This window comes from Gorilla gorilla, chromosome 11, assembly GCF_029281585.2.
Source record: "Gorilla gorilla gorilla isolate KB3781 chromosome 11, NHGRI_mGorGor1-v2.1_pri, whole genome shotgun sequence".
Lineage (NCBI taxonomy): Eukaryota > Metazoa > Chordata > Mammalia > Primates > Hominidae > Gorilla > Gorilla gorilla.
In genome coordinates this window covers 28599061-28625077 of record NC_073235.2, presented here as the reverse complement: position 1 = coordinate 28625077, position 26017 = coordinate 28599061, and the positions used below count along the sequence as shown (strand labels likewise).

Sequence of the window (26017 nt, the reverse complement as noted above, 5' to 3'; positions counted from 1 at the left end):
TCACTAGCTTACTTAGGGCTGTGTGGCTAGTAAAGGACACAGCTGGGTCTGCATGGCCTCAAAGCCCGTGTGCAGCCCACTCTTTGCACATGGCTTCTGGAAACTTCCGCAGCTCACTGAGCATGGTCTCAGACCTCAGTGCTGGCCTTGCCTATTGTTCACCCCCTCCTGGAACCTGGAGTTCTCCACTCAGCTTTCCTGGCTCTGGTTTTGATGTCTCAGAGGGACTTGAGGCCTGGCCCATGCTTCTACTGTCTCTGCTGGTCCTGCTGTCTCAGGAATTCCCTGGAGGACACTCTCCCAGCTCAGGGAGCTTCACCACCCAGCGCACTGCCCCCTCAGCCTTTTCCCTCTACATCCTATGTCCCTGCTGTCAGCTGGGCCAGTGATCCTGGCCATGACCACCGCATTCTGCACCCCTGCTGTAATGCCGTCTCTTCCGCAGGTCTTCTGTCCCTATACAGGCTCGCACAGGGCCCTCTCTTCCTAGTACGAGGCAGTGGGAGCTCTCTGTCCTTGGGCACCACCTGAGCTTGTGGAGCAGGGGGCCTGGCGGTCACCACACCTGCCTTGCCCATACTCCTGTGCTCATTGGTCACTTGTCTGCAGGTATCTGAGGGCAGGTCTGTGAGTGCCGGGGCTGCTGCACACTGGTGCTGTGCTGTTTGTGTGTCATTCAGCCGTACCTCCAGCATGTCATCTCGGAGGGGGGTCTTTGTCTTCCTGCCTTCCTTCCTGGGCTGAGAATGGCATCTGGAAGAGGGCAGGTGCCCGCAAGCATGGGCAAGGGTGCCTATGGACACAGGGCTTCTGAGGCAGGGGTGGTGACCGTAGCTGCTGTCCTGTTGGGAGGTCAGTTGATCAGTGGCTGCTGTCAGGAGAGCAGCCTGCTTCATTCACGTGAGGGTGGCAGGAGGGAGAGGGTCAGGGACTGGGTGTGCCACCAGTCCCTGACCTGGTCCTTGTCCTTCTCTTTGCAGACTGAGGGCACCCGGCTGCAGAAGGATCTCCGGACCTACCTGGCCTCCGTCAAAGGTAGGAGGCAGGCAGAGCGCACCTGGCCCGTGTAGAGCTGGTGGGTGCAGAGATGGGGAGGGTGGGACAAGGGCTAGCAGTGGGAGGCCCACATACTTCCTTTCTGCCCCACAGCCATGCACGAGGCTTCCAAGAAGCTGAATGAGTGTCTGCAGGAGGTGTATGAGCCTGATTGGCCCGGCAGGGATGAGGCAAACAAGATCGCAGAGGTGAGCGTGGGACAGGTGGCCCTGCCCTTCTCAGAGGGCCCTCTGGTCTCAGCTCCTGTCCCACTCTGCTGTGCCGTCTGGGACAAGCCTCTCTGGTTCTCGGGCATTCGCGTGCTGTGTGCCCTGGGGCAAGCTACCCTCCCTCTCTGAGGGCCTTTCTCCTGACACGCCCTCACACCAAGGTGGGTCAGATGGTGGGTCGTGGTCATCCTTATTTGTGTGTTATGGCTCACAACTCACAAAGCCTCCCTGGCTGACCCCAGTCCTCAGCGTATGTGATCCTCACAGTCACCCCAATAGGGCAGGAACTTTTGCCCCCATCTTACAGATGGGGAAACTGAGGCTCTGAGAAGCCACTGAGCTGTGAAGAGATGGGGCTGGGGCTGGTCCCTGTGAGGTGAGCGCTGGGGCGGGTGTGGCCCAGCGCTCCTGGTGGCACTGTCGTGCTCTTGCCTGTCTCAGAACAACGACCTGCTGTGGATGGATTACCACCAGAAGCTGGTGGACCAGGCGCTGCTGACCATGGACACGTACCTGGGCCAGTTTCCCGACATCAAGGTGAGAGGCCCACTTGCAGATCTGCCCTGCTCTGGCCTGGAGGGAACTGGAGAGAGGACAGGGCCTAGGGCGTGCGACTCAGGCCAGGAGGAGGCTGTCCTGGAGGCAGGAAGCGCCTGGCCTGGTGTTTCACCCCTCTGCGGTTGCTCCCTCTGCCGCCAGCCCACGGCCCCCCATTCCCCAGACCCAGGCTTTCCTGTCCCTTTGGGTCTCAGGGCTATGGGAGGAAGCCTCACAGCACGTGTTTGTGTGTGTGTGTGTGTGTGTGTGTGTGTGTGTGTGTTGCTGCGGAGTGGCTGGCTATATGATTGTGGAAGGTGTAGAAGGGTGAGTAGGGCCTACGTATGTGTGTGCCTGCAGGTCCCCTGTGTTTACACCATGTGTGCTTGGAAGGATATGTGTGCATGTCACCTGTTGTCTGGGTCTACATGTGTGGGTGTGTTTGTGTGGTTTTGTGCATTCGCAAAGCCTGCTGCCTCTGCTGGGCCTGGGTTGGTGCTAGGAGCTGGCAGTGTCTCTGGTATCCACCGAGGCGAGTGGTCCCCGGTAACGTGCACATGGAAGCCTGGGTTAACCACTGGGTTGGACGAGATCCCCTTGGTGGGCAGGATGGGGGTGTCATGCTCATGCTAGCCTCAGGGGTCCCCAGTGCAGATGCCTCAAACTCCCTGAGTCTGATGTTTGTGGCTCTGGAGATGAGAAGCCAGGGGCCAGGGCAAGGAAAAAACTTGGCTGACACGTCACCAGCTGGTGGACACGGACACATGGGCTCATGTGCAAGGAAGTGGTTTCACACAGTGGGGCTGGACTGCCAGGAGGGGGTGAGCTCTCTGCCACTAGGAGGGTTCCGGCAACAAGGGCTCAAGGGTTCCTGTGGAGCTGGGGTCTCCTGCCCGCCCTGCGGGTCCATCCAGGATCCACTGGACCTGGAGTCTCAGCAGGGGTGCCAGGCCCCGCTCAGTGCCCTCCTCTGTCTGCCCCAGTCACGCATTGCCAAGCGGGGGCGCAAGCTGGTGGACTACGACAGTGCCCGGCACCACTACGAGTCCCTTCAAACTGCCAAAAAGAAGGATGAAGCCAAAATTGCCAAGGTAAGGGCTGGAGGCGGGTCGGGGCAGCGTCTGCAGGGGGCTGACAGAAGGCGGGTGTCTAGGACCCCGAGGGTGGAGCCTTCCTCCTGCCTGGCCCCAGGTGGCTGGACTGGGGGTGGGGACGATACAGGGCCCAGGCCGGTGAGTGAGAGGCCCTTGTGGGTGCCTGGGTGAGGTCCACCCTAGGCCCATTCCTGCCCCCCCGTGCCACCCTGGCCCCTCAGCCCCGATCCAGGCCACCTGCCAGCCTGAGAATGGGCCTCCTGGGTTTCCCTGGAACGGCGCCGCCCTGCCTGGCGAGCCGGGTGGAATTCGTCACGCGATCCCAGGCGACCTGTCCCTGGCTGGAGCGAGCCAGTAGGTGCAGAGCTGGCCCCACTCATCCTGTGGTGAGGGGCTGCGGCGGCCCCATCCTCTGGGCAGGGCCGTGCTTGCTGGGCCCCCTGTGCTGCTAACCACGCTCACCTTTTGCCTCTGCAGTTGGAGTTCACCCCCTTTCCTTACCCCTCGGGCTCCCCCTAATTCTCTCGACCTCAAGGGCCCATATCTGCTTGGGGTGGCCCCCGCGCCTGGGGCGTGTGGACGTGCATTTAATCTGTGTGTCTCTGTTTCTCTCTCCCCACCTCCCTGGTCTCTCCATCTTCCTTTGCCTTGACCTCCCCACCCCAGCCTGTCTCGCTGCTTGAGAAAGCCGCCCCCCAGTGGTGCCAAGGCAAACTGCAGGCTCATCTCGTAGCTCAAACTAACCTGCTCCGAAATCAGGTGACACTGGCTTCTAACCTTGCACGTGCTGGCGCCTTCCGGTCTGTCGTCCTGTCCTCTCGCCCTGCGGTGGAATGCAGGGCTGGCATCTGAGCCCGGCTGGCGCAGGGTTTTTCAAAGGCCTCCGCTGGGAGAGCTCTGCTTCAGAGGAGACCTGAAGTCAAATGTAGGGGTCAAAGAACCGGCTGAGGGGCTCTGTGTGACCTGGGTGGGGGCATAGCTATGCCCGCTCCATGGCTGCGTCTATGGTCGTTCCTGGAGACTCCTCTGAAATCCTAGTGGTCCAGGAATGCCTTTGAGCCATTGTCCTCTGTGAGGGCTCCTCTGGGGAGGGAGGCGACATCATCAGGCCCCTGTACTGCCATGCCTGTCCTTCAAGCCTCATGACAACTCTGAGATCATCTTGAATTTACTGAGCAGAGAAAGCTGCCCAGAAAGGCACATCACAGCCTCCTCCCAGGGCCCCAGAGCCGGTTAGGGGCAGGGTTGGGGCTCTCCTGACTGAAGCCCCTGCGTCATTTTCCTGGGACTTGTGGTCCCCATGGTGACTCTGGAGGAGTTACTGGGAGGACCCTGCAGTCTGGATGGGATGCTGAGACCTGGAGGGGAAGCATGGGTCCTCGGCCTTTGGGGATTCATGGAGGGCAAGTGACCAGCACCACGGTGTTCCTGGGGGGCTTCCCGGAGGAGGCTTTTTTACGAAACTCCTGGGCCATCTCACCATCCTGGCCATAGAGGCTATGGTCTTCTCAGCCCCCTGCCCTCCAAATGGGTTACAGTGTGGCCAGGGACCACCGGATGCAGTGCCCTGTGAGAGGTGGGTCATGTGGTTTTCTTGCCAATGAAACTGAGGCACATTTCAGGTCAGTGTAGTCACAGCCTGGATGTGGCCCTCACACTTCTCCATATTCCCGAGGGGCTGGCGATAGGGGCCTGGCCCCGGAGGTTGGGTTTCTCTCTGGGCAGCTGCCCCATTTTTTCCGAGCCTCCTCTTGATTTCGTCATCTTCATTGAGTGCCTGTGACGTGGAGAGCTCTGGGTGGGCTTGGCATGGCTTGCTGTCCAATTTCTTTTTCTTTTTTCTTTTTTTTTTGAACGGGTTTCGCTCCGTTCCCCTGGCTGGAGTGCAGTGGTGTGATCATGACTGACTGCAGCCTTGACTTCCCCAACTCAAGCAATCCTTCTGCCTCAGCCTCCCGAGTAGCTGGGACCACAGGCACGCATCGCCGTGCCTGGCTAATCTTTACGTTTTTTGTAGAGACTGTGCCTCATTATGTTGCCCAGGCTGGTCTTGAACTCCTGGGGCCGAGCGATCCACCTGCCTCGGCCTCCCGAAGTGCTGGGATTACAGGCATGAGCCACTGCTCCTGGCCTGGCTGTCCAGTTTCTCACCTGATCTGCTGCCTGATTTATTTTAGGCCAAGGCTGACTTTGGAGACACTGAGTGTTGACAGCCTCATCCTGAGGTCAGGGTGCCCATGGGGAACCAGGGGCTGGGAGTGATGCCTAGGGGGACTTCAGTAGGCCTGAGACTTCATCTGCCTCTGGAGGTAGAGGAGGAACCAGGGGCTGGAGTGGGTATGCCCTGCCAGTCAGTTCAGCACTTGGGCTAGAAGGGAATGGGACTACTGACTGAGGGCCGGGGTTTCTGAATAATTTTCCCTGAAACAGCTGAAACATGTTTTTGTGGATGGGAGAACCTCTTAGGAGGCTATGGGGCCTGCCCACTGCTTTTGGGCTCCTGGGACAGGGGTGGTTGGGATTATGCTGGGAGGGCCTGCCTCCACGCCCACCCTGGGGGAGCAGCGAGAGGGTGAGGCAGGTGATCACACCTTTGGGTGCTGGGCTGTGGGTGTTTCACATTTTGGCCAAACTAGCTGTCCCATTTGGGTCCCATCTTTATTTGAGCACATCCTCCTTGTCCCCAGCCCACTCATACCTGGCTGGAGGCTGGAGAGCCTTTGGAGTGGCCTGTGGGCAGCTGGCTGGCTGTGAGATGGCACAGCTGGGACTCCGGGGCTGCCCTGCTTGGGAACTTGACTTTGGGGAGACAGTGCATCCTCTCTAGGCTGCACCAGGGGGCTGGCCAGCTCCATGCAGACCCTGGGCTAGTTCTGAGCTGCTGTCCACACCTGCCTCAGCGTCGTGAATGCTGTCCTCGGGACCCCGGGCCCATGTGACTCTGCTCTTCCCCACTGTTAGCTTCAGTGGAGCTGGGGTGGGGGCACTCTCTCCTCATGGCAGACAGCCCTCACCTTACTCCCTGCCCCTTCCACATGCTTCCTAAAGAGCCAGAATATGAGGAATGTCACCCAAAGGGAATACAAGACACGGGTCCTGACTTCCAGGAACTCAAGCGGAACCGTCCCCGCTCTTGCTCTCGGCAGCGTTGCTGAGCGGTGAGAGCATGGCTGGGTGCAGATGTTCCCATAGACAAGCTGCGGTGCTGTCTTCACTGCTGTCCCCACCGTTGCCATCTGGGGAGTTGTGGGGGTGGTGGCTGCATCCTTATGGAGAGGGGGTCCTAGTGGGTACAGGAGCCGGGTGGTCCAGGCAGGTTCTTACGGAATGTGGGACTTTAGACCCACTGCTGGCAGTTGAGGGCAGGGGGTATGTGTGATGGCGCTCGGCTCACAGCAGTACCCCTAGGACTCACTCATTTTATGAGTTCCATAGAACCATGGTTGGCAGCCCCCCTGCCAGGTAATGGGACACCCAGGGGAGTAGGGCAGGGATGGCCCAGCCATAGCCTGGAGACGGAGGAGGGGCAGTATTCCCCTCCTGGTGTGGGGTGCCCAGGGTCCCTGGATCCAAGAGAGGTGTGCATGTTGGAATAGACATTCTTCCCCACCCCCCCCTCCCCATTCTGCCTTTAAATTTTTATTAGATTCTGAAAAGCCAGGCAAGGAGCCCACGCCCATTCTAGCGAGTAGCTGGAGGTAACCTTTCAGAAGCCATGGTGGCCCCTCCTCCAGTCCCAACCCAAGTCACCGGGGCTAGGGGCTGACCTGGGCTAGTCCTGGTGTCTGAGGCTGGATGGGACAGCTGGCTGGGCTTGGGGCAATCGTGTGCTTTGTGGTTAAGTGGCCTTCCGGCCATCTGGCTGCCTTTGCCAGAAGGCGGCCCAGCCCGGGCCCTAGCCCCAGCCTGAGAACGTGAGGCTGCTGGCGGGAAGTTTCCCTAGGCGGGGCCTGACACGTTCCTGGGCTGTGACTCAGACCCCGAATCCCTGAGTCACTCTCGCGGCAGTGTCCTCCCGCAGTGAGCCAGCACAGCCCCTTCCCTGGGCGGGCTGGGCACCGGGCAGGGTCTGTGACTCACCTGCCGCCCGCAGTCCCTTCCCCAGCACTCTGTGGCCGTGCAATGGGGCCTGAGCACCACTGCCTGGTGGGTGTGAGTGCCTGGAGGACGCAGGGCCTGCCCTGGGGAAGGTGTGGGCTAGGAGTGGGACCAGGCACGGCCCAGCTGCCCGGCTGCCTCCTCCCTGGCCCCACACCCTCCTCTAGGGTCCCCCTGACATTCCTAGAGGTGCCTGAGTGGCTGCCTCTGGTCTCCCTCTGGTGGGGACAGGTCCCAGGAGAGGGCTTTGTGGGAAGGACCATCCCTGGGAGGTGAAGTGAAGGCTGGTGGCTGAGGCTGCCAGGAGCTGGCCCTCAGAAACGGGGAGGGAGCACTCAGGGGCGGGGGTGATTGGGGGCAGCGACGGATGCTGCCCTGAGAGCCAGAAGGCAATGGCAGGGCTGGCACCTAGCCTGAGGAGGTTCATGTGGAAGTGGGCAGGGTCCCCACTTGGCTGGGTCTGGGGTCTGCCTCTGTGCGTGTCCCGTGTCCAGCTCGCCAAGCCCCAGGCTTGCCCCTCTTGTTGTGCCCTACTCGACGCTCACTGCCCTCCTGGCCACGTGGGCCTCTCTTTGGCAATGGCTGCTCAGCCCTCCCTTTCCCAGATGTCCTCAGGGTCCTGGAGGGCTGCAGGGGGAGGTCGCCAGTGTGGGTGTCCCCATCCAGTTCAGCCTCTGTCTTGCCCGGAGCCCTGGTCCCAGCGCAGGAGGGGTGGGCAGGAGGTGGGTGGACTGGCCATGGGGCTGGGCTGGCTGGGACGCCCAACAGAGGGGAATGACCCATGCTGCCCCCCAGGCTGAGGAGGAGCTCATCAAAGCCCAGAAGGTGTTTGAGGAGATGAATGTGGATCTGCAGGAGGAGCTGCCGTCCCTGTGGAACAGGTGAGGCCCGGCGCGGTGCCCAGCCTGCGTGCTGCGGTGCCCAGCCTGCGTGCTGCGGTGCCCAGCCTGCGTGCTGCGGTGCCCAGCCTGCGTGCTGCGGTGCCCAGCCTGCGTGCTGCGGTGCCCAGCCTGCGTGCTGCGGTGCCCAGCCTGCGTGCTGCGGTGTCCAGTCTGCGTGCTGCGGTGCCCAGCCTGCGTGCTGGTGTCCAGACTGAGTGCTGCGGTGCCCCTTCCACATGCTTCCTAAAGAGCCAGAATATGAGGAATATGTGTGGTCGCTCGTGGGTGGGTGTTTCTGAGTTGCTGTCTTGACCTGCCTGTTCACCTGGCCCCCATCCTTCCGCCCTTCTGTAGCCGTGTAGGTTTCTACGTCAACACGTTCCAGAGCATCGCGGGCCTGGAGGAAAACTTCCACAAGGAAATGAGCAAGGTAGGCCCTGGGGAACCCTCTGAGGGGCCACACCCCACCCTGGCCAAGGGTCAGAGTCAGAGTTGTGGGAGGGGCAGCCTGAGCTCCTCCTTCCCTGCCAGGTTCAGCACACACCGGTGGCCACAGGGCTTCCTCCCGGCCCTGTGGAACAGCCCCCTTCAGGAGTGCCTGGGCCCAAGAGGGCAGCAGGGCATGCTGGGGAGGCTTTGAGAGCATCCTGGGTCCTTTCCTGGGTAGACCACCTGAGAATGTAGACCAGGCCCTCTCAAACTGTGAATGTGTTCTCTAGCAACCTTGGCCCAGGGAGTGCAGTGTTAGACAATGGTGGCAGTTTCTCAATTTGTAGGAACAAATTACTAGCATTTTCTCAATTTTAATTTTTCTCCCAGGCTTTTGAGACATTTAAATAGGCCTGTTTCGTCTGCGTGAATCCACTGTGTGACAGGGTCTGGTCTGATTAGCGTACCTTTCTCTGTTGTGTTATTTTCATTTTAACCTATCTGGCAACTAAAATGCAAAGCTGTTGAACTTTGCAGTTGGAGAGACCCAGGGCTGGCACCCCCGCCTCCAGTGGTGGGTCTGACTTTGTCTCTTGGGCCCAGATGGATGAAGTGATGATGGTGGATTCCAGGCCCAGGGTCGGAGGAGGAAAAGCAGCTTGGGGCCTCCCCTGACTCACACTTCTAAGTACGGTTTCCTGCCTTTTAGACTTTCTCTTTCCTTCTTAACTTTTCCTCTTTCCCTTCGAAGATTTGAGACAACTTATGAAAAGCTTAAAAAATAGAGAAAGGTGTTTTAGAGAAGGAACATTTATATAAAATTAGTCTGTAAAAATATATGCCACAGAGCATAGTTGTTTATAAATAGGATGAAGATTCGGCTCTGAGCTCCCTAGTGGCCAAATCAAAGAGAGGAATATTCTCAGTAATGAGAATCACCATGTGTGAGGAATAAACCTCCTCTCATGCCTGTGCTTTCAGTGAAATATCTGGCAGTTGTAGTGTGGTCTGAAAGCATCTTGGCAAAATGACCTTAACAATTAAGATTAACAGTCTGCCAAAAACAATTTTTAAGAGAAAGATGTAAAAACAGTGCAAGCTCTATGTGGCATTTTAGGATAGCCCTATAAGTAGGAGGGGAAAAGATGGCTTCCAGAGACAGCAGGCATTAGTGATGTAGCCCACTTGCCCCGTTTTGTTGCCCCCTTGGTTTTTCTGGGTTTGGTGTGCTGGTTCCTTGCTCTCACAGATGGGGAAAGAGGAGCTTGTTCCTGGCAGGGGCTGGGGGTGGTGGGGAGAAGCAGAGGTGTTTGGGGAAGGTGGGGCCGTTTGGTGTCCCTGGAGGCCCCCCACCTCCTCACTGTCTCTCCCGCAGCTCAACCAGAACCTCAACGATGTGCTGGTCGGCCTGGAGAAGCAACACGGGAGCAACACCTTCACGGTCAAGGCCCAGCCCAGGTGCGTGCGGGGAGAGCCCTGGCGCCCCTGACTGTGTGCACGGCAGGGGCAGGGCTCCTTCCTGTGACCCTGTTGGTGCCCTCCCTGATCCCCCATGGGTTTGGCCTTGGGGGTCTAGGGATCTTCCTGTCTTGGCCTCTCTGTGCTCAGGGAAGCAGGTGAGGGCAGGTCTCTGTCTCGAATGTCCCTGCCCCTCTGGCTGTGTTCGTCGAGGAAGGAGCACTCTGGGGAGTCCGTGGGTCCCTGAGCCGGCTGACCCCCTCATTGTGGAGCACGAGCATCCAGGGTTGGGGTGGGCAGCCTGCTCAGCTTTGGGGACTGGGGGGTGTGAACAGGACTGAAAGACTCCGGGGTGTGCAGTCCTCTCAGAGCAGGGAGATAGCACCGCCCTTCCCTCTCCTGCTCCTGGAAAAGCTCATGTCCCTGGATGGCAGCATTCTGCTCACCCACACGAGCGTCCTCTTCCTGTCCTCAGCCTCAGCCCCTCCGGGAATCCCAGCTGCAAGGAGGTCTCTGTTTCCTGAGGGGAAACCATGAGGGAGGAGGGAAATGCCTTGCTTTCCTGGCTGTGGATCAGAGGAAGCAGCGAGCCTGGGACTTCCCCTCCCTTCTGGCCATGTGTGCGTGTGTGTGTGTGAAGGGGACTGTGTGTGACAGGTGTAAGTGTGTGCATACCCACACGCATATCACAGCAAAGCGCAGAGAACACCGATGGACTCTGTAAAACGGGGCGACTGTCTGCTTCTTGGGGTATTGCCTGGGATGATGAGGGTATCGGGTGGTGGTGATTGCCCCCTCCTTCCCTGAACATAAAATAGTTGTGGCTGAGAGACGGGCCATGGTGACCTGAGGCTGGGAGTGGGGAGGTTAGGACGGTGGCGTTGCGGTGGTGGTTGGGGGGGTGGGGGTTGTGGAATAAAGGCCAAAAGGTGAATTCAAGGTCGGGCAGGGAGGGACAGCTGCCTGGCCTGTAGGCACAGGTGGGAACACTGGGATGGATCAGCAGGGGGTAAGTGGGGCCGTCCTGGCCAGAACCATGGCTCCCCTCAGGAAGGAGATGGAGGGAAGAGAGATGGGCAGTGGAGGCCCAGGAGTCTCCCTTCCAGCAGAGAGGCCTCTTGTGCACTCTGTGCTCGCCTGGGGGCCTTTTCTGGCACTCTGGGCACACCTGGAGCTCCTGGGGACTGGGACCACAGGCAGGGTGACTCTCCACCGCCCCGAGTCTCCTGCCCCTCACCAGGCCCTGTTAGCATCACCCCGGGCACCTGGCCACAGCAGGGGCCAGCCAGGGCACCCTGGGATAGCAGGCCCAGGCCCTCTGCAAGGCCTCTGGCACTTAGGAGAGGCTTTTGCCCCTTTGTCCTCTGAAAGGAAGGGTTGGCAAAGAGGGAAGGGGACAGGCCAGTTCTGCACCTGGCCTTTCTCCAGAATGAAGGCCTCCACCTCCCGTCCGTCCCCACAGAAAGAAAAGTAAACTGTTTTCGCGGCTGCGCAGAAAGAAGAACAGGTACCGGCAGTGAGTGCTGCGGAGGGGCGCAGAGGCCCGCGCCCTGGCCGGCCCTGTGCATGCGCCTTGCGCCCTGCTCCCAGGTGCCACTAACCCATAATCTGGCTCTGTGTGCAGTGCTGCCCGGCAGGGCTGTCGTGTGCGTGTTGGGTGGGAAGGCGGAGGCGGCGCGGGGCGGGCTGGCCTCTGAGCATCTGGCTGCATTTAGCACGTTCCTCTGGGCGCCCCACACTTGTCTAGCCCTGGTGGTGCCCGGGCCACCAGCGCACTTAGCAATGGAGGACGTGGCTGGGAAGGAGGCCTGGGGAGGGCCAGGGAGGTGACACTGCAGCACGGTGGGGTTTTTTGTTTTTTAAACAATTCTATGTGTATACTATATACTTATACATATATTCTTTAAGGAGAATACATTCCCATAAAACACAAATTCCAGAAGGAAAGATGGTGTCAGCGACATCTCTTACGCTGTTCCACTGTTTGCCCTCAGGTGACTTGGTCACTGGTTCCTGCTGGATGCTTCTAGATCTGCACTGTCCAGCACAGGAGCCAGTTACCCCATGGGGCTGTTGAGCACTTGAAACTGGCCAGTGTGACCGGGCAGCGGAACTTTTCATTTGAATTACACGTAAATTTCATTGCTTTGAGTTTGCATTGCCGCCTGTGGCTAGTGGCAACCGTATTGGGCAGCACTTTTCTAGGCGTCTCTGTGCAGGTTCTGGTAGAGAATTTTCTCCCTGCACCTTCGCCCCTGTGCCTGGGGTGCACAGCATCACACCACCTCCACCTTGGGTTCTGGCACTGAACACCATGGCTCAGGACCTATCCCCTCCATCGCCAGCTGCCCACTCCTCTGTGATGAGGACGCCTCTCTTAGTTTGTCTAGGCCCTGCTTGTGGCCTCCAGCAGCTGAGAGGACAGGAGAGCCAAGGTCTAGAGACATGTACCAGGGTGCTGTGATGGACAGGCAGGGAGGGCGGCAGGCTGGGGAGCAGCCCCCAGAACAGAGGGGCTGCTGCGTGTGGTGTGGGAGACTCACTGTGCCTCTAGGATGTCTGGCTTTCTCCTGCTGTGGATCTTGGGCTGTCAGCATGGGCCCTGGTGGACCCCATGGATCCTGTGGGGTGGTTGGTCTTGTCTCTGCGACAGCTGGTTCCAAGGGACCTGCCTGCACTCCTGGGGACCATAGATCTCCAGCCTGGAGTCCCGCCTTGTGCTGTTCCTGTTTCTGAGGCAGGCTTCCCACTTCCAGCCCCCCAAGCCCAGGTCCCTTGGCTCCCCCCACTCTCCTGCTCTCTCTCACATACACACACACACACACACACACACACAGTTTCACACCTCCATATGCACACACCTCTTCACACAGACGTCAATACATTTGCCCCTCCGTCTCCTGTGCCTTGGCCCCCCAACACTGGGCTCCCTTTCTTGTCCTGCCCCCACAGTGACAACGCGCCTGCAAAAGGGAACAAGAGCCCTTCGCCTCCAGATGGCTCCCCGGCCGCCACCCCCGAGATCAGAGTCAACCACGAGCCAGAGCCGGCCGGCGGGGCCACGCCCGGGGCCACCCTCCCCAAGTCCCCATCTCAGGTAGGAGTGATGTCTTGGTAGCAGGTCCCCTGCCCTCCCTCCTTCTCCTCCAGCTTTGCTGTTGTCCCCTATCCTCCCACTCCTCTGTCCCCTTTCTGGCCTGGGCAGCTATGGACCTGATGCTTTGCCCAGTGGGGGTTGGGCCTGGACCTGGGTCTCCTTCCCCCCACCCAGCCTGGCATGCTTCCGGGAGGCATCTGTGACTTGCTCGCTCCTCCCCAGCCCCCACCCCCACTGCAGCGCCCTCCCCTTCCCTCTCCCTGGTCTTTTGTCTGCTTGACTCTTTCTCCATCTTCTTTTCCTCCCTAGCAGAGGCTCTGGGCCCTCAGCCCACAGAGCATCCAGATCTCCAGAGTGGGCTGCCTGTCCCTCTTCCTGGCCTCTCTTAAAGGGGCCTGAGGGAGGAGCCCAGCCAGGTGGCCATGCAGGACCTTTAAAGGGACAGAGAGAGGAAGGGCTCAGAGGAGGGTGTGGGGTGGCTAAGGGGGCAGGTCCTGGGCTTCTGGACTGTCCTTGTCTCCACCCCGCCTGCCCCCAGCGGGCCCTCCAGGTGTCTGCAGGGCCCTAGGTGCTGGCTGGCCAGGTGGGGATGTTCTCATAGCCGGGGCTCCTGCAGCTCCCCATTTTCTGCTGCCGCCCTGCTCTGCTGCTGACTAGGATAGCAGGGCTAAGGACATGGTGGGAGCCTGTCCCAAACAGCACTTCCCCCGGCCTGGACATGGTGCCAGTGCCTTCTGTGTATTCGTTCACTGAGTCCCCACAACACCCCTGTGAAGCAGGCGCTGTCATCACCTGATGCATGAGGAAGCCCAGCGTCATGGGTGTGTGACCTGCCTGAGGTCCCCAACCTGGTGGGCAGGGGTGTGGCCTCTGCCCCATCCTGGTGCCACGCTGGCTTCCTCTGGGATACACTCGTCTGAGCTGGGCTCCCTGTGGGCAGCCCTGTGCCCTGGGAGGTGGAGAGAGGGGCCTGCGGGAAGGGAGAGGTGGGCAGGGGGAGGCTGGGGCCCGGCTGTCTCTCGACTGTTTGCTTCCCCAGTCTTCTCACCAGGCCAGTAGGAGCCAGCCCCTCCCCCAGTTGGCCAGTGGGCAGCCTGGGGCCTCTCTCTTCTTCGCTCTCCTTCTCTCCCCTCACCTCTCTACCTCTTCTCTCTCCACACAGTGTTTCTGGACCGCCTGCCTCAGTGTCCCTCTCGGGGGTGGCCTGGGGTCTTGGTGTCTATGTTGGGGGGCTGGGAAGACAGTGACTCTTCATTTGCTGCGTCCTGCTCAGTGGCCTGGGTGGGACTGTGGCCTGAGGTGTGACTAACCGTGGCTTTGTCTCTGTCTGTCTCCCCCAAACCCCGCGCTCTGCTGTGCCTTCCCGCGCGGCCCCTCACCCGCTGCCGACCCACAGCTCCGGAAAGGCCCACCAGTCCCTCCGCCTCCCAAACACACCCCGTCCAAGGAAGTCAAGCAGGAGCAGATCCTCAGCCTGTTTGAGGACACGTTTGTCCCTGAGATCAGCGTGACCACCCCCTCCCAGGTCAGCCGCGGCCGCCGCGGCCCAGCTCTCCTCTCTTCCTGCCCTCTCAGGGCGTGCATGGCCTTCATCCTCTATGCTTCTGTCTCAAGAGCCAGGAATCTGGCCAGAGAGAGTGTCAGTTTCCGTCTCTCACCCTTCCTTCCCTCCATCCATCATCCTCCATCATCCTCCATCACCCATCTCTGAGCATGTACTAAGGCCAGATGCAGGGCCACAGAGGGGAAAGGTGCCGCCCCTCCTGGCACAGCAGTTATGTCAGCAGCGCCCTCGCGGCGCAGTGGGTGCTATGGCAGAGGGGATCGGGGAGTGTGGAGGACCTGTGGCCGTCAGGGAAGGCTTCCAGGGCCAGGGAGAGTTGGAAGGTCCTGGAATGGCTGAAGCACCTGGACTTCAGCTCCCACAGCTGCTGTCAGCCCCTCGAGGGCGGGGGCAGCGGCCGGGCTGCAGGGCAGAACTGCTGTCTGCACACTCCCTAAGAGGCGTGGAATGCCCAGATACAGCAGGGAGCCACCCAGGGGGACTTGGGTCTCTCCCGATGGGCCCTTGGCTCAGCAAGGAGCCACGCAGAGGGTCTTGGGTCTCTCCCAGTGGGCTCTTGGCTCAGCCGTGGAGGTGCCTCTGGGGAGCCCGGCCCACAGCCCCAGGTCTCACGTCCTTCATGGTGGAGGTCGGGCTGGAGTACCTGTGCTGGAAGCGCGTCTTGCCAGTGCTGGAGTGGGCTGACGTGTTGTCAGATTTGCCCAGAGGTGGCCGGCCTTCCCCGCACTCCCCGAGAGCTGACTGCCTCCTCAAGTCCAGCCCTCCAGGCCTCAGCCTCCCTCCTGTGGGTGAGCCAGGACCCTTCCCACACAGAGCCTCGCCTGTAGGGAAGGCTGTCCAGTCCAGGCTGTGGTGGCCTCCAGCAAACACCTTCACACAGCTCAGACGCCTAGTGGGGATAGGTTGGAGGGTGTGAGTGTGGGGAGTGGCCGCTGGGAACTGTGAACAGTGGTCGCTGCTAGGAAGGGTTGGGGATGGTGGGCCTCAAGCCCCTATGCAAAGACTAGGACTAGAACTAAGGAACTTTAAATACGAGGCTGCAGGGGTCTGGGTGGGTGACGCCCTAGTTCAGGGGCCTGGCAGGCATGGGAGCCCCTCTCTGTGGGATAGTGGCAGAGGGCGATGTAGGAAGAGCAGTGTGGGGGCAGGGCTGAGGACCTCCAGGGCTGCTTGCTGCTGGCCTCCCTGGCTCGAGCATGCCTCCGCCCTGGTGATGCCCAGTGTGTGTGCAGGCGAGGGAGACGGGATGGCATGGACACTGGCAAATACTGAGCGGAGAACGGTGCCAGCCACTTCCTATACCCCATTGTTTGGTTTTCAATCACCCTCTGGGAGGACATCATGCCCCCATTTAGCAGGTGAGGAGAGGAACCCAGGGCCTGTGCCGCGGGCCCACGCCAGAACAAGGTGTGCCAGGCCAGGAGGTGGCGCAGAGACCACCCGCACCCAGGCTCTGAGCGTGCCTGTCCCTCCATACCATACCTGCCTCCCTGGCCACCGCGTGTGCCATCTCCAGGCAACTGGTCTTCCCGGTCTGGTCTGGGGTCGGGGAGCCATGACCTTTGGGTGGGGCATGGGGCAGGGGTGGGCTTGCCTTTGTCCATGACACGGGTGCCCATGGGCTTCCCGGCTGTGGGGTGGTGAGTAGCCTGTGTCCCTGCATGGAGGGACAGTCCCGGGCCTGCATGGCGAGGTGCCACCTGCCGGGGCAGGACAGCGAAGGGATGGTCAGCTCTCTGGCGGATGACCCTCCCCTCAGCACATGACGGATATTGCTGCCTGGGTTGGCTGACTTTTCTGAGACAGGAGGAAGGGGTGTTGCTGGGGCAGGGTGGGGGCCACTGGGGAGAGATGTTGGCCGCCCGCTGGTGGGAGGCACCTCGAGGCTGTGCACCGGCGTCCTCAGGGCTCCTTCAGAGATGGCCGGTTATGGGGCAGAGCAGTGACCTCCCCGCCCTGGGTTCCCCAGACAGGGCTGGACCTAAAGGAAAGTCAGCTGCTGGGATGGGCCCAGGGCAGGGCTTGGGGCCTAGGGCCCCTGGTTCTAGGAAGTGAGTCCACTTGGCCTGAGCTGTCTGACACCTCGGCTTGGCCATGTGGACTGCTCCACGCCTTGTCCCCTGAGCTGCAGGACAGCTGGGTCCTCTTAGGACTGAGGGCCTTGGGTCTCTCCCAGTGGGCCCTCGGCTCAGCTATGGAGGTACCTCTGGGGAGCCCGGCCCACAGCCCCAGGTCTCACATCCTCCATGGTGGAGGCCGGGTGGGAGGGCGCCCCTGTCAGTGTCCGGTGCCTGTCAAGAGCGTGTAGGGCCGGGAAGCCGCTGGCCTGTGCTGCGGGGCTGGAGTTCTTCCAGCACTGCCTGAGGGCCCCGGAGGGGAGCACCCCGGCCACGTCCCTCTCCTTTTAAACCTGGGCAAAGTTCTCTCTGGCCCCTAAAGGGAAGCCCCAGGTACAAGATGGAGACCGCAGCCGAGCCAGTCCCTGCTCCTCAGAAGGCAGCTTGTGCCCTGGGCATGGGTGCTGCCCCAGGGCTCACCGGAGTCATTGTCCCCACCTGTGCCGGGGGCTCTAAGGAAGCCCCTTCCTCCCATGCTAGTCTGGCCCAGCTTATGGGGAGGCTTGTCACTGTGTGGCCAGGGCCACCGTGTCCCATCCCTGGGGCCATGCCTGTCACATGCCTATTCCTGGGCTCACTGGAAGGAGATCTTGGCGAGGGGCTGCTGGGAGGGGTCAGGGGCCTGCAGTTTTAACCCAAGTGCCCCAGGTGGTTCTGAAGCCCCCGAATGTTGAAGACCCCCACTTTCAAGCTTGGCCTGTTGGGCTTTGTGGGCTGGCTCTACCCTTTCTCCATCCCTGGAGCTGACTGCTGGTGGTGTCGCCAGAGAGTGACCTGCCTGTCTGGGGTGGAGGAAGAGCCAGTGTGAAGTCTCTGCCTTTGGAACTTTCACAGTCGGGAGCACTGAGGGTGGCTGTGGCATGGTGTTACTCTTGCCACTGCGGGGTAGCAAGATCAGCAGAACTCTTGGGGGCAGGGAGCGGAGAGGAGGTTCGGGCATCGGTGGGGAGGGGCCCACCAGTCTGTGGATGGAGGCGGGAGAGAGCTGGGGCCTGGTGCTGGCCCTGCGGGGTGGCGGCCACGGGCGGGCCTATGACTGGGAGTTTGAGGCGGGCACTGGGGTCGTCCTCCTGGTGTGGGCGGGAGTCTGTGCCGGGGCGCGTGGCTTTGGGCAGTGCTCCCGTGTGTGAGGTGGATGAGTTGGTGCCTGGGCTGTGTGCCAGCGTGTGTGCGTGTATGTGCGCTTGCTCTGTGCATGCGTGGTGTGTGTATGTGTGTGTGTCCACGCGTGTGCCTGTGCCTGCAGTGTCTGCCTGGGGTGAGGGCTCCCAGCTTAACACTAACTGCTTCCTCCTCTGCTGCTGCCACCAAGTTTGAGGCCCCGGGGCCTTTCTCGGAGCAGGCCAGTCTGCTGGACCTGGACTTTGACCCCCTCCCGCCCGTGACGAGCCCTGTGAAGGCACCCACGCCCTCCGGTCAGGTTGGTTGTGCCCACCACTGCCCATGGGCCCACCAGCTTCCAGGTGCCCAACCCTGGGCTCATGTTGCCTATTGGCCACGTGACCCCGGCTAGGCCTGGGTCACTGCCCTTCCCCTGGCACCTCAGCCTTCAGCCCTCATCACCTCCTGGTTGTAGGGCAGGAAGCAGCCCCTGATCAGCTGGGAGAACTCTCAGTAGGGGGTCACTGAACACTTCCTGGCAACTTTGTGCTCATCTTGCATCCTGGCTTGGGGTCTTGAAGCTCCCTGAGAGGTGTCGGGAGCTCGGCCACCTGCAAACCTTAGAGTCTAGCTGGCTCCGAGCCGCTCCTGTGCCTGCTGGGCTGGATGGCCTGGGGCGAGCGGGGGTAGGGTCCCTGGGGACTGCTTGCCGCCCTGTCTCTAACCTCTGTGCTAACTGTCCTTCTCGCCCTCACTGCTGCGCTCAGTCAATTCCATGGGACCTCTGGGAGGTAAGCTGCACGTCTGCTCTTTGTCCAGCCCCTGGGGGAGCCACTCTTCCGTATGTGTCCAGGCCCACATGCCTTGGCCTCCTCCTAGCCTATTCACAGGTGCATGCACCCCACCCACCCCCCACACGCAGGACACACAGGCACGTGCTCACGCACAGGGAGCTGGTGAAGCCACCCGCCTCCAGCCATTCTGCTGCTTCTCCCTCTAGCAGGCCCTTGGAAAAGGGGATCTTCGGTTTAGCTTGAGACAGGGGTCCCCTGAGATCTGGTCCTGTTTTCACAGCCTGTGAGTGTTTGCCTCCAGACAGAAGTGGGCTGGTCACCCAGGATGGACGAGTGTCCTCAGGGTGTGGGGCAGGAGGGCCTCAGGGTAGAAGGTTCTTGCCTTCTCTGAGCTTTTTGGCAGTGGGGAGCTGTTTGGGAGGAAGCGGAGAGGGGAGGAATGGATGGTTTGAGAGAGTCAGGGAAGACAGGGTGTGGCTGAGTGCCTTTTGAGAGCAGGGCCTGCAGGCAGGTGCAAGGCCATCTCACACAGCACCGTGTCACTGTCACCTGATAGCTCAGGACACAGAGGCTCAGGGGAGGCTCAGTACTTGCCCAAGAACTGGTCATGGTAGAGCCAGAATTCCAACAGGGTCTCCTGGGCTCTGTCCCTGAGACCCCCTGATACAGGCAGAGATGCTGGGAGGGGCAGGCGGGTGTGCAGGCGCCCTTGGGGCATGCGCTGGCAGCCCAGGCTCCTGGGAGCTCTGGAGACTCCACGGCAGGATTTCGCTCTGGAGGAAGCCAGAAAGAGCCAGCCTGGTGCGAGCTGGTAGGGCCATTTTGACAAGTGGATTTCGGTAGGTGCTGAGCTTGGGCAGCACAGTCACACCTGCCTGTCCCTTTGACAGTGGTAGGAGAGAGGATGTGGGAGGCGGGTGGCTGGCCAGGCTCCGCTGGTACCCACCCTGCCCCCACCAACCCCAGCCACTGGTGACATTTTCTCTTGTCTTGTGATCCTGCCCATTGCCTTTCCACCCCGGCCTCCCCGCCCCCTCCCTGTTCTCTCCTCGTGGCCTGTTACCAGCCCACAGAGAGTCCAGCCGGCAGCCTGCCTTCCGGGGAGCCCAGCGCTGCCGAGGGCACCTTTGCTGTGTCCTGGCCTAGCCAGACGGCCGAGCCGGGGCCTGCCCAAGTAAGTGCCCACCTCCAGCCCCTGTCTGGCTTGTCCCCAGTCTCTAGGGGTGCAGCATGGAAGGAGAGCCCCGAGGAGGGGTTGCAGGAGGGACCAGGCCACCACGGATGTGAGGGTGAGGACAGGGTCCTGAGCTAGGCTGCCCCAGCACGGGCTTGTCACCAAGGCTGCCAGGGGTGAGTGAGCGCAGCTGGGCGCATCAGCCCCTCCTGCTCGCCCACCCCAGCCCAGCCTCCCAGCCCAGCCTCCCAGCGCAGGAGGAGGAGCATTTAGAGCACCTACTGGTTTATGCCAGGCACTTTTCAGAATCTTCTTATTTAATCTTCATCATCACCTTGCCAGCCAGACACTTCCTCCTTTTACAGATGAGGAGATGGGGGCTAGGAGGGTTGAGTAACTTGGTTCCAGCACTCAGAAGTGGCCAAGTCTGAATGTCGGCCCAGGTCAGCCCAGCTCTGGGGTTCCTGCAGGGCCTGCCGTGGTGCCCATGCTGTGGTGCCCGTGCTGCGGTGCCCATTCTGTGCCACACCCTTCTTGGATTTGGGCTGCGCACAGGCTCTACTGCACCGCCTGCACTGGGTTGTGCTCAGGCTGGGACAGATGTGTGTTGCTGTCCCCTGCCATGGACTATCTATAGGTGCAGCAAGATCCTGCCACCTGCTGGGTCAAGCAGGGTGGGCGGGCGGTGGCTGTGGCTGGGCGAGGTCTTGGTGCCGAGAGAGCAGGGCCCGTGAGGCGGGGTTGGGGGTGGCACTCTGGGGCTTGCACTGGGCTTCTTCACAGCATGTCACTCACATCCCTGGGCCTGCCAGCGCCTACTCTTCAGCTCCTTCCCCGGCCCAGGGCCCAGCCTGTCCAGCAGGGGCTCCCTGGATTCTTCGGGGCACTGGGCAGCTCTAGACCCTGCTGCCAGCCAGGCGATGCCCCCGGCCCTGTCGCTTGGGTGCTGTCCTCCTGTGGCCTGTTTCCTGTGTCCTGGTTGTGTCCTGTCCTGTGTCTGACCCCAAGCCGGCATTTATGTTGCAGCCAGCAGAGGCCTCGGAGGTGGCGGGTGGGACCCAACCTGCGGCTGGAGCCCAGGAGCCAGGGGAGACGGCGGCAAGTGAAGCAGCCTCCGTAAGACAGCAGGGACAAAGCCCTGCCTTTTCCCCCCTGCCGCCCGCCTGCCTGCCCGGGGCTCCCCTGTGGCCCCTGCTGGTGCTGGTCCAGGCCTGGCTCCTGTTGAGGAAGCTGGAGGTGGGCCGGTCTGGCACCAGGCGCAGACACCTTTCTCCCCTCCCCGCCCCTCTTCTCCTCGGTGGCCCTGGCTGTCCCTGGACCACCTCCCTGCTCAGCTGACCCGTACCTCTGCCACCAGAGCTCTCTTCCTGCTGTCGTGGTGGAGACCTTCCCAGCAACTGTGAATGGCACCGTGGAGGGCGGCAGTGGGGCTGGGCGCTTGGACCTGCCCCCAGGTTTCATGTTCAAGGTGAGCCCACAGCCTCTGACTGCTGCAGTCCCTCGGTGCCCTGGTGGGCAGATGAGAACCCTGAGCCTCAGGAGACTCTGTGGTTTGCCCAAAGTTGTGCAGGCGCTACTAGGTCACTCCCAGCCAGCAAGGTGGCATCTGAGCCCCATACTGTCCTGCTGCTTTTGAGCACTCCTGGTCTCCATACTGCCACCTGCACCTCCCACACGCAAGGCCCGTGCTCTGTGCAGGGCTGGAGGTGGGACGGAAGGCCTGACTTGCCATCCGCATCCTCTGCAGGTACAGGCCCAGCACGACTACACGGCCACTGACACAGACGAGCTGCAGCTCAAGGCTGGTGACGTGGTGCTGGTGATCCCCTTCCAGAACCCTGAAGAGCAGGTGAGGGCTGGGTGGGGCCGCCAGAGCGCAGGGGGACCACAGGCATCCTGGCTGCGGCTGGCACCACCATGGCGGAGACAGGCCAGCAGGGGGCAGCAGAGGCCCGCGAGCACCTGGGCTCCCGCGCCAACTGCTCCTCCCCGCCCTCCACGTCGGGCTTTTTCCTCTCTCCCTCTCCTCTCCCTTCTCTTGGCCCCTCTCCTGTTAGGCCTCTCTCTCTCCCTGTCCCCATACCCCCTTCTTCCTGTAGCCTCTGCTTTCTCCCTCTCCTCTCCCTTCTCTTGGCCCCTCTCCTGTTAGGCCTGTCTCTCTCCCTGTCCCCATACCCCCTTCTTCCTGTAGCCTCTGCTTTCTTCTCCCCACGTCCCCCTTTGCTCAGGCGCTCTCAGCTCTGCCTCTGTCTCTCCCCTTCTCCTCTCGTGGCGGCTGTGCCTGAGGCCTGCCTCCCTCCTGGGACAGGATGCTTGACCCCTCCTGCCCCGCCCACAAGGTGCCCACCCTGCAGCTGGCCGGAGCACTGGTTGGGCTCATGAAGCCCCGTGTGCCGTCCCTCGAGGCGGGCCCTGCCCTGTGCATGCAGGGCCATCGGCTTCCCAGCTGTGTCCCCAGCTGAGGCTCACCCACGATGCCTTCCAGACCCTTCTCCTCCTGCTGTGGCTTCGTGTTAATCTCCTGGAAGTGAAGGCTCCTGTAGAGCCTGGGCGGGTGCTAAGTGTGTCCCTCCTAGGTCTGGGACCCTCCTGGATCTGGGTCAGTTGCCCCTCCCAGGGGGCCTTGGACTCTTGGCAGGAGCCTCCCCGCTGTGTAGAGCCAGCTTTGCTTGGGGGGGGTTGGTGGTGCCATGTGGGCATCTGGCTCTCTCCACGGCTCAGCCCCTGAGCACCTCGGGCTGTGCACAGAGGGCCTGGCCGGCTTCTTCCTGCTTCCAGAGAACGTGTTTAGCCATCAACACTTCTGTGTGAATAGGTTATCAGAGCGGCTGAGGGTGACAGTGGGTCTGCCTGGGTCTTGGATGAGGCCGACCCTACTGGGAGTCCTGGGCTGGGATGTAGGGGTACCAGGTACTTCTGAGGTCCGGGGCAGGAGGCCCGAGTGATGAGGGCCTTGTGGGCCTGGCACTGATTCGGCCCTTTCTCCTAAGCTCCCAGGTCTTCATGGACCTCCTAGTGGGCCAGCCCTGGCTGGGTAGGATTTCAAGCAGACTGCTACCCAGAGCCCACAGTGAGAATTGCCCTGGGGCTGCTGGAGGGGGCTCAGATAGGGCATGAGTAGGGTCTGTGACCAGGCTGACAATGACACAGAGGGAAATAACAAAGACCCAGGTAGGCCCCAGGCACAGCCCAGCTGCAGGGGCAGCCTCGGCCCAGCCACTGGCAGGAGTGGATGGCCATACGGCTCCCCGTGACCCACCTGGGGCCAGGGGCCTGTCAGCACTCCCAGAGAAGGCCCTGCGGGGGTCAGGATTGAAGCAAAGGGCAAGTCGAAGTTGGAGGGACTGGTGGGATGGCCCCAAGTCCCTCTAGGACTTGTAACTTGTTGTCACTCCCAAAACTTTCTGGGGTTGTTTGAGAAGCCTGGAATCCTGGAAGGGCTGATGTACACATCATGCATGCAGTGGGACTCACCAAAACCAGCCACGAAAGGTTAGATCCACCTGCAGACGACAGGCTGGCTCCTGTGGTGCCTATGGGCAGGAGCCTCAGCCAGCAGCATCAGGGAGTGCTGCCTGGAGGAGGTGTTCTCAAGGTGGGCTTGGCAGGCTGAGGCACCAAGAACAGCAGGAGGAGGGGCCGTCTTCCCAGCAGGTTGGAGTGGGATGCGTGCCCTGTGGGGTCGAGCCCCTTGCTCATCCCTGTGCGACCCGGTGCTCTGCCCCTCAGGATGAAGGCTGGCTCATGGGCGTGAAGGAGAGCGACTGGAACCAGCACAAGGAGCTGGAGAAGTGCCGCGGAGTCTTCCCCGAGAACTTCACTGAAAGGGTCCCATGACGGCGGGGCCCAGGCAGCCTCCGGGCGTGTGAAGAACACCTCCTCCCGAAAAATGTGTGGTTCTTTTTTTTGTTTTGTTTTCGTTTTTAATCTTTTGAAGAGCAAAGGGAAATCAAGAGGAGACCCCCAGGCAGAGGGGCGTTCTCCCAAAGATTAGGTCGTTTTCCAAAGAGCCGCGTCCCGGCAAGTCCGGCGGAATTCACCAGTGTTCCTGAAGCTGCTGTGTCCCCTAGTTGAGTTTCTGGCGCCCCTGCCTGTGCCCGCATGTGTGCCTGGCCGCAGGGCAGGGCTGGGGGCTGCCGAGCCACCATGCTTGCCTGAAGCTTCGGCCGTGCCACCCGGGCAAGGGTCCTCTTTTCCTGGCAGCTGCTGTGGGTGGGGCCCAGACAGCAGCCTAGCCTGGCTCTGCCCCGCAGACGGTCTGTGTGCTGTTTGAAAATAAATCTTAGTGTTCAAAACAAAATGAAACCAAAAAAAAAAAGATAAAAACTCTCAGAAAACGTGTGTGTATTTGTTTTCCCTCTTCTTGTCCGTGAGTGCGGATGGAACCGTGTTATCTGTGGCTTTCTTACTGAGATGGTCTGCCCCCGAAGGCCCGCTGCCCTGGGCTGGTGCACCACAGGGCTTTAGCCCCTGTCCCCTGGGGTTCTTAGGGGTGGTCAGCTGGAGGTCAGGGACTGGGGGCTTGGGTGAAGGGGCTTGGCGAGCCATCTGTCCGAGAAATCTGCTGAGTGCTATCCTAAGTGACCTTTTTATTTTATTTTGTTTCATTGTTTTGAGACAGAGTTTTGCTCTTGTCGCCCAGGCTGGAGTGCAATGGCAAGACCTTGGCTCACTGCAACCTCCCGCTCCTGGGTTCCATCGATTATCCTGCCTCAGCCTCCTGAGTAGCTGGGATTACAGGCGTGAGCCACCACACCCGGCTAATTTTATATTTTTAGTAGAGATGGGGTTTCACCATGTTGGCCAGGCTGGTCGCAAACTCCTGACCTCAGGTGATCCACCTGCCTCGGACTCCCAAAGTGTTGGGATTACAGGCATGAGCCACCATACTCAGTGACCTTATTTAATACGCAAGAGAACCTGTGGTTCAGGTACCAGGACTCCCTTTCACAGATGAGGAAGCTGAGGCCCACGGAGGTCCAGTTACCGGCAGGTGAGTGATGGCACTGGGCTGTGGGTCTGAGCACTTGACCCCAGACCAAGGGCAATGCTTGTGTCTGGTGGGGTCTGAAGGGCCTGGGTGGGGGGCAGGCATGCTGGCCTGGCTTGTCCCTCATCTCATGACCCCTGCTGACCCCGCTCTGGGCGCTTCAGTTCCATCGGCAGACTTGGACAGGTCTGAGCAGTGGCGACACACAACAGTGGAGCAGCAGCTTTCCAGGAGCTGTGGGGGCTGTGCCCATGGGCCCAGGGAGCAGCCTGCACTTCCAGGTGGAAGGAGCTCATGGCTCCCTTTAGTAATAGTTAAAGCTGGTGAATGAGGTGACTGTCAGAGTCTGAGCTTTATTTTGGGGTAAAGCCCCTGGGCTTTGCTTTAGGTGGCAGGATTGTCATTGCTGTGGCCCTGCCTGGTCCTGTGGGGGGCAGATAGTGTTGGCTCTGCCATCCGTGGCTTCCAGGAGCAGTGGAAGTCATAGCAGCTGGGACAGAGCCTCTTTCTGGTTGCCCCTGCTTGGAGATCTCCCACCTTTCCTGCCTTCCTTCACTCCCTCCTTCATACCCTCCTCCTTGACAGCCTCATTTCCCCTGCCCAAGGTCCATAGTGCATTGTGGGTGGAGCTGGCTTGGAGCCCAGCCCACTTCTGAGCCTGGGTGCACGTGCCCTCGGCTTTGTAAGGTGTGAAGCCACAGTGCCATCATGGGAAGTCTTTGCTTTTATTTCAACCTGAAAATTCAAAACAAAACAAAACAAAACAAAAACAAAAAAAACCCACCTCATCTAAAATACATTATCCAGGAGAAAGCATTTAGATTAGGTTTTATGACGATATAAGATTCCAAGATATGTTCCATGGTAGCTTTCAGCTCTACCCCCAGCCCTCGCCGCTGGGGTAAGGAGCAGCCCTGCTCTGTACCACAGGGTCAGGACCTGCAGGGAGCTTCTTGCCAGAGGGAGCAGGGCCAGGATCGGGGCTGGGGAGCCTGCGGATCCAGAGGGAGGGAGGCCAGGTGTGAGGTTCCCATCCTGCTGGGGAGGGGCAGCGGCCCAAAGTCTGAACCAAGATGTGTGTCTGGGAGCCGGGGTGTCACTAGGTTCATGGCAGTGCAGGGGGCATTCAGAGCCAGGCAGCGTGAACAAACAGGCCAGTGAGCTGAAGGGCCGGGCAGAGCAGAGGGCCCAGGCCAGGACGGGATGGAGGAAATAGCAACAGGTGGGGTGAAGGTGGGCCATGGTGGGGGCCGGGAGAGGTGCGGGCTGCTCTCCATGCCTGGCAGCTGGACGTGCAATGTCCCGGAGGGCTTGGCAATCTGGCTTGATTTGGGCTGACGTGGCCACGGAGGCCCAGACCCTGGGCAGGGCTCCTGACTCTCAGAGCAGGCAGGCCAGGGCTGTGGGTTCTGGGACCC

At 60.7% G+C, this 26017-nt stretch overlaps 1 protein-coding gene across 24 annotated transcripts in view; it reads left to right on the top strand.

Moving 5' to 3' along the window:
• The window catches only part of BIN1 (bridging integrator 1), a 59986-nt gene extending 36040 nt beyond the window's left edge, over positions 1–23946 (top strand). For 3 of the 24 annotated variants that reach the window (XM_004032508.4, XM_019022325.4, XM_055380069.2), the window contains exons 3-19: positions 981–1035; positions 1150–1244; positions 1707–1802; positions 2786–2893; positions 3563–3655; positions 7790–7875; positions 8230–8305; positions 9680–9762; positions 12715–12859; positions 14256–14384; positions 17853–17960; positions 18409–18432; positions 19502–19609; positions 20636–20725; positions 20967–21077; positions 21357–21458; positions 23339–23946. In XM_004032508.4, the coding sequence (XP_004032556.2) occupies positions 981–1035; positions 1150–1244; positions 1707–1802; positions 2786–2893; positions 3563–3655; positions 7790–7875; positions 8230–8305; positions 9680–9762; positions 12715–12859; positions 14256–14384; positions 17853–17960; positions 18409–18432; positions 19502–19609; positions 20636–20725; positions 20967–21077; positions 21357–21458; positions 23339–23446 (1617 nt within the window). In that variant the 3' untranslated portion in view covers positions 23447–23946. The remainder of the gene's footprint in view (positions 1–980; positions 1036–1149; positions 1245–1706; positions 1803–2785; positions 2894–3562; positions 3656–7789; positions 7876–8229; positions 8306–9679; positions 9763–12714; positions 12860–14255; positions 14385–17852; positions 17961–18408; positions 18433–19501; positions 19610–20635; positions 20726–20966; positions 21078–21356; positions 21459–23338) is intronic. The other 21 variants (XM_019022326.3, XM_063694737.1, XM_004031730.4 and 18 more) reach the window with 17 other exon arrangements.
• The last annotated feature ends 2071 nt before the right edge of the window (positions 23947–26017 follow it).